General features: G+C 34.2%; 2 protein-coding genes across 2 annotated transcripts in view; both read left to right on the forward strand.

Moving 5' to 3' along the window:
- The first annotated feature begins 336 nt into the window (after window positions 1-336).
- NCKAP1 (NCK associated protein 1) overlaps window positions 337-5,778 on the forward strand; it is an 89,896-nt gene continuing 84,454 nt past the window's right edge. Inside the window, exons 1-2 of the mRNA XM_029933292.1 lie at window positions 337-366; window positions 1,415-1,525. Coding sequence (XP_029789152.1) covers window positions 337-366; window positions 1,415-1,525 — 141 coding nt within the window. The remainder of the gene's footprint in view (window positions 367-1,414; window positions 1,526-5,778) is intronic.
- LOC115287642 (heterogeneous nuclear ribonucleoprotein A1-like) lies at window positions 5,024-5,772 on the forward strand. The gene has a single exon (XM_029934291.1). It carries the CDS (start codon window positions 5,039-5,041, stop codon window positions 5,732-5,734), a length of 696 nt encoding a protein of 231 aa, XP_029790151.1. The 5' UTR covers window positions 5,024-5,038; the 3' UTR covers window positions 5,735-5,772.

The following is a 5,778-nucleotide window of genomic DNA, read 5'->3' on the forward strand; positions in this document are numbered from 1 at the left end:
TAAAATTTCACTGACGGTTTTGCTCCTATTTTTATAGTTGCATGTAGTCTTCATTTTTCCTTCTAGTATTATTTTAAGTTGATTTAGAAAGAGCACCAAGAACCTGACATGGTTGAACACTTACACAGTAGTATTTAAATATATATGAATAGTATAAACTCTATAAAATCTATTGTATACTAAACTCGCTACTTAGAATACCTTTAAAATTGTAGCACCATATAGTTCTAATATTGTTTTGTTATTCATAGTCTGCAGTGCATAAGTTCTCTACTGAAACGTATGTCATAGTTTGACAATCATTGTTTACACGTTATTTTCTCTCTTTTTATTACAATGCTTCCCCAGCAAGGACAAGTTTGGAAGGTTTGCAAAGCTTTTCACCTTCCCTTTGCCCGCTTGCCCGCTTTCAGATCAGTTTCATGTTTCATAACTTCTCTTTCTGCAGTTCACAACATAGCCATAGTAAAAAATAAAAAAAAATTGCAATGTGATATTTCTTCACACATAGTAGAGAGATAAAACTTTTCAAAGGACACATTTAAAAAAATTCAATGAGAAGTTAAATAGCAATGTTATTTTTTATTTTAGTAATTCCCTAACAAATAACATCTCACTAGCAAGCAGTTAGTTAAATGTCACATAATGAAACACTGAATAGTATTGATTATATTCTGTATTGCTAATAGTTCAGATAAAAAGTTCTTTCTAATACTTATATTTGTATAATGCTTTACAGTTTAGTACAGAGGATGCTATAGGGCTGATGTGGTCAAAATGTAAACATTCCCATTTATTCTGTGCTTACGAGATCTAGAACAGATACAGATTCATTGTTTGAAGTACTGCTGGTATGATGGAAAAATACTGTTGTAATTCAGGTGTTCAGAGGAACAGGTTACACACTTTAGTACTATAAACTCAGTTTTAGCAGCTTCCAGTTCTTTTGAACTAGGGCTCTTGTATTAAAATATTTAAAATGAATGAGGAAAACATTTTGGAAAGGACATTTAAACATAAGTTTTTATTTTATAACACTTAGAAAGAAACATTTCCAGTACTCTTCTGAATATTTAATTTTGTAATATTTTATTAGCTTCAGATGAATACAATTCTACCTCAAACCAAGACTTTTTTTTTCTTTTTCTTTTTTTTTTAGGTTTGAGCTTTTTCCTTCACTGCTGTTCTGCGCTAACTGCTTTGAAACTTTCCATGCATTTTTTTCAGTAGAAGAACATCTCTGTACTGTCTCCCATTGCATATTTCAGCTGTGACAATCCCTGCACTTTGCCTATTCATTTTATCACCTGCTCACCAAAAACAATAAATATCTCTAATTTCTGATTACAGATATTCTATTAGTTGGTTTTAGAACAAGGATGCATTTCACTTTTTTATTACTGTTGTTTTGTAGGCATGTGGAGATCCCAAGGCAAAACCATCCTACCTTATTGACAAAAATCTGGAATCTGCTGTGAAATTCATAGTCAGAAAGTTTCCTGCTGTAGAAACTCGCAACAACAATGTAAGTCATAGAAATTTTTGTGTTACTTGATTTTAACCATCAATCAGGAAAGTAATTATTAGATTAATGCTTGAAGTAGTTCTTATTTGTCTAACTCTGTATATTTTGGTATACTGATTATGTACTTTGATTAATGACTTTTAGAGGCAGAGACACTGGTCTTATCTCTAAAATTGGGAAAAAAATGACTGAAGTATGTCACTGTTTTATTACAGAAAACATAAGATCTTAATTAGTCTTCATAGAGCTTGTATTAAGTAATTAGGTGTGTTTAGTTATAAAGTATATGTTTCTTTAATATTTTTACAATTGAGAAAACTTTGTGAAAAATAACATAACTTAGGTGATGTTGTAGGATATTTATTTTTCCATATTACTTTCTTCAGATGGGATAGTTTTTCTTACTATATCAAATATCATAATCAGAGTCCTCCTGATACGTTTACATAATGCTTTGATAGTTTTTAATAATAATTTCTATTAATAACTAATTTTAGAAAATTAGAGCTAATTTTTTTATCTCACCATGTTCTTTCCATATAAATTTTGTTGACTTGGAATCTTTCTACATGTCTTCTCTTTTTAAATTCTTTTCCTTGGTACTCTTGTGTTATAATCTTTGCACTCTTTTTCTTTATGTACAAATTTAGTATAGAAATTTTCTCTTATACATGGTCTCCCTACTTTTGAGAAACTGTTTAAAAATACTTTGTCAGGGTACCTGGTTGGCTCAGTCGGTTAAGCATCCGACTTCGGCTCAGGTCATGATCTTGTGGTCTGTGAGCTTGAGCTCTGTGCTGACAGCTCAGAGCCTGGAGCCTGTTTCAGATTCTGTCTCCTTCTCTCTGCCCCTCCCCCACTCATGCTCTGTCTCTCCCTGTCTCTCAAAAAAAAAAAAAAGGTTAAAATACTTTGTCATCTTTTAGTTTCCTTAAATCCTGTATTTTTATTGAAGATTCATATTTAACTTGCTGATATCACCTTTACTTAAAAATATCTTAAGGTAGAGGGAAAATACCAGTCAGAATTAATAAAGTCTGGTAAAGTCTCTCTTTCTTGTGAGTACAGGTTAATAGAGGTCTTTCCTTGCTTCATAGAAGATTATGTTTTGCAATTGGTCTATTAAGGTATCTCAATTAGTTCCTGATTACAAATGAGTGATTCAAAGTGCATGCTTTTTAAGAGCACTATTATTTGTGTGGAGACTCTGTTTTAGTTATTGACATTAATTAGCTGACTTATCTGAGACATACTCACTCAGAATAAGAGAGGGTTTATAATGAAAATCATTTTACATTTAGTTTCATACATACTTCTCTTTCTTCTGGCTTATAAAATCTCTGTGAGATAAGCTCTTCAGAGAATCATTTAAGTTTAATTTGTGTGTGAATGTAAATGTCCATGTGAGACTAAGCATCAATTCCTAAATAAAAGGACTTTTCTTAGAAAATTAGCAAGATCTGATTAAATACAGTTTCATAACAGCAACTTTTTTTGTTGTTAAAGATGAAATTAAGAGTCTTTGCTCCTTGATTTGCAGGGTAAACTTTATAATAGTGCTACTGTTTCTTGTTGTTGTTGTTTTTTAATAGTTTTACCTTCCCTTCTCAACTTTTGCAGCACAAAGTGTTTTTTTTTAAATCATAGCTTTATAAAGGAATAATTCACATATATACAATTTACTCATTTGAAATGTACAATTCAGTAAGTTTTTCGTACATTCACAGAGTTGTGTGTCTTGTTCCACAATTTTAGAACATTTTCATCATCCCCAAAAGAAACCCCAGAGCCATTAGCATTGACACCTGCCAATCTCCCATCCCTAGGTGAATACTAATCTACTTTCTGTTTGCCTGTTTTGGAGATTTCGTATAAAGAGAATCCTGTAACATGGTCTTTTGTGCCTGGCTTTTCTTTTAGCATAATGTTTTCAAGGTTTATCCAAGTTGTAGCATGTATCAGTACTTCATTTCTTTTTATTGCCAAAAAAATTCCATTGTGTGGATATAACATTTTATTTATCCATCCATCAATTGATAGATGTTTGAGTTGTTTCTACTTTTCTTACTGTTATGAATAATGCTGCTATGAACATTTGTGTAAAAGTTGTTGTGTGAACTTATGTATACCTTGAGGTGGAATTACTGGGTCATGTAATCTTTTGTTTAACCTATAAAATCAGTTGGATATTGTTGGATATTATGCTGCTTATAGAATTTACTTTGGTTTTGTACAAAGTCTGAGTTTTGTCATGTGGCCTTATAATGCTATTCTACTGTTTTTTGCCTACTAAAGTATTATATACTGGGTATTTATGATGTTTCGTGATATCTCTTGATAAATACTGGTGAGAAGTTCCTAGCCAATTTGGGTTAGGAAATGACAAATGAGTTACATTTTGTTACTATTTTTTAATTTCATAGAACTAGTTAATGGAGGGTTAAGGACTGGGAATGGCAGTAGCATCTGGGAATGATGGCAACTTGCAGATTTCTGGGTGCCAAGTAAACTGACAAAATGATATTGATATCATAGTTGGATTTTTTCCTTCTTATTCCTGGTCTCTGTGTCACTGTACAAATATGTATCACAGAGCATGCTTACTTTATCTCAGGGATCAGGAAGAATTCCTGGTTAGCACTATTTTAGGTAAGCATCACTTGTCCCCAGTTTTAGAAAAGGCAGACATGAAAATATTGTTTTGGTGAAAAATTGAGTACAAATTTTATTTTGAAGTTTCTAAGATTAGACTCTTACAAAAAGACTACCTGTGTGCTCACAGATCTATGGTTATCTGGTATTCTAACAAAGGGAGGACACTGCTGACAGATATAGCCAGATTGGTTCCTGACATAGCTTTAGTAGTGATGATGTTGGGTTCTGTTGAGTCAGTTTTGCTGTTTTGCCCAAGCCCTTTTGTGATCAGTTAAGTTTTGTACTTTACCAATTCTGGATTAAAAAAAAGTCTGGACCAAAGAATGTTTTGTTTTGTTCCCCCACCCCGAGTCATCATGAACTGTAAATGTGCCCATAGGCTACAAAGTAGGCTGATTAAGTAAGATTCAAATGAATAAAAGTTTTATAATTATAGTAGCACTTAATACGTGTTTAATAGTGCCAGGCTATTTTAATAGAGTTAACAGATTTTTAAGTTTAATTTTAGATTAAGGAAAGCATTTCTGAGCTGAGAGATTGTCTAATTTATAACATGATATCTCCTAGTATTTTGAAAGGGTGACTGCCAGGTGGATGTATAATTTGTTTCCCATAAGCATCTTATGAGCCATATATAAGGGGAAATTTATTATTTTCCTGGAAAAAGAAAACAGTTGAAATTCCTTATTTTAACAGGTAAAAATTGTTTTGTCCAGAAAATTTTTAGGAGCATTTTAAGGAAATGATCATGTGTATGTATGTTAAAACTTCTCTTGAGATACGTTCGTTAGATTACTCCTTTCTGCCTGTGGACGCCGCCGAGTAAGCATCGTTGAAGTCTCCCCTCCCACCGCCGTCATGTCTAAGTCAGAGTCTTCCAAAGAGCCTGAACAGCTGCGGAAGCTTTTCATCGGAGGTTTGAGCTTTGAAACAACCGATAAGAGTCTGAGGAGCCATTCTGAGCAATGGGGAACGCTTACGGACTGTGTGGTAATGAGAGATCCGAACACCAAGCACTCCAGAGGTTTTGGCTTTGTCACCTATGCCACTGTGGAGGAGGTGGATGCAGCCATGAATGCAAGGCCACACAAGGTGGATGGAAGAGTTGTAGAACCAAAGAGGGCTGTCTCTAGAGAAGATTCTCAAAGACCTGGTGCCCACTTAACTGTGAAAAAGATTTTTGTCGGTGGCATTAAAGAAGACACTGAAGAACATCATCTAAGAGATTATTTTGAACAGTATGGGAAAATTGAAGTGATTGAAATCATGACTGACAGAGGCAGTGGCAAAAAGAGAGGCTTTGCTTTTGTAACATTTGACGACCATGACTCTGTAGACAAGATTGTCATTCAAAAATACCATACTGTGAACGGCCACAACTGTGAAGTAAGGAAGGCTCTATCTAAACAAGAGATGGCCAGTGCTTCTTCCAGCCAAAGAGGTCGAAGTGGTTCTGGAAACTTCGGTGGTGGTCGTGGAGGTGGTTTTGGTGGGAATGACAACTTTGGTCGTGGAGGAAACTTCAGTGGGCGTGGTGGCTTTGGTGGCAGTTGAGGTGGTGGTGGATATGGTGGCAGTGGGGATGGCTATAACGGATT

The sequence above is a fragment of the Suricata suricatta genome, chromosome 3 (genome assembly GCF_006229205.1).
Source record: "Suricata suricatta isolate VVHF042 chromosome 3, meerkat_22Aug2017_6uvM2_HiC, whole genome shotgun sequence".
Classification (NCBI taxonomy): domain Eukaryota; kingdom Metazoa; phylum Chordata; class Mammalia; order Carnivora; family Herpestidae; genus Suricata; species Suricata suricatta.

Bases quoted from the DNA above. Each gene is read 5' to 3' on its own strand.
- LOC115287642 (XM_029934291.1), top strand. From the start codon at position 5,039: ATGTCTAAGTCAGAGTCTTCCAAAGAGCCTGAACAGCTGCGGAAGCTT.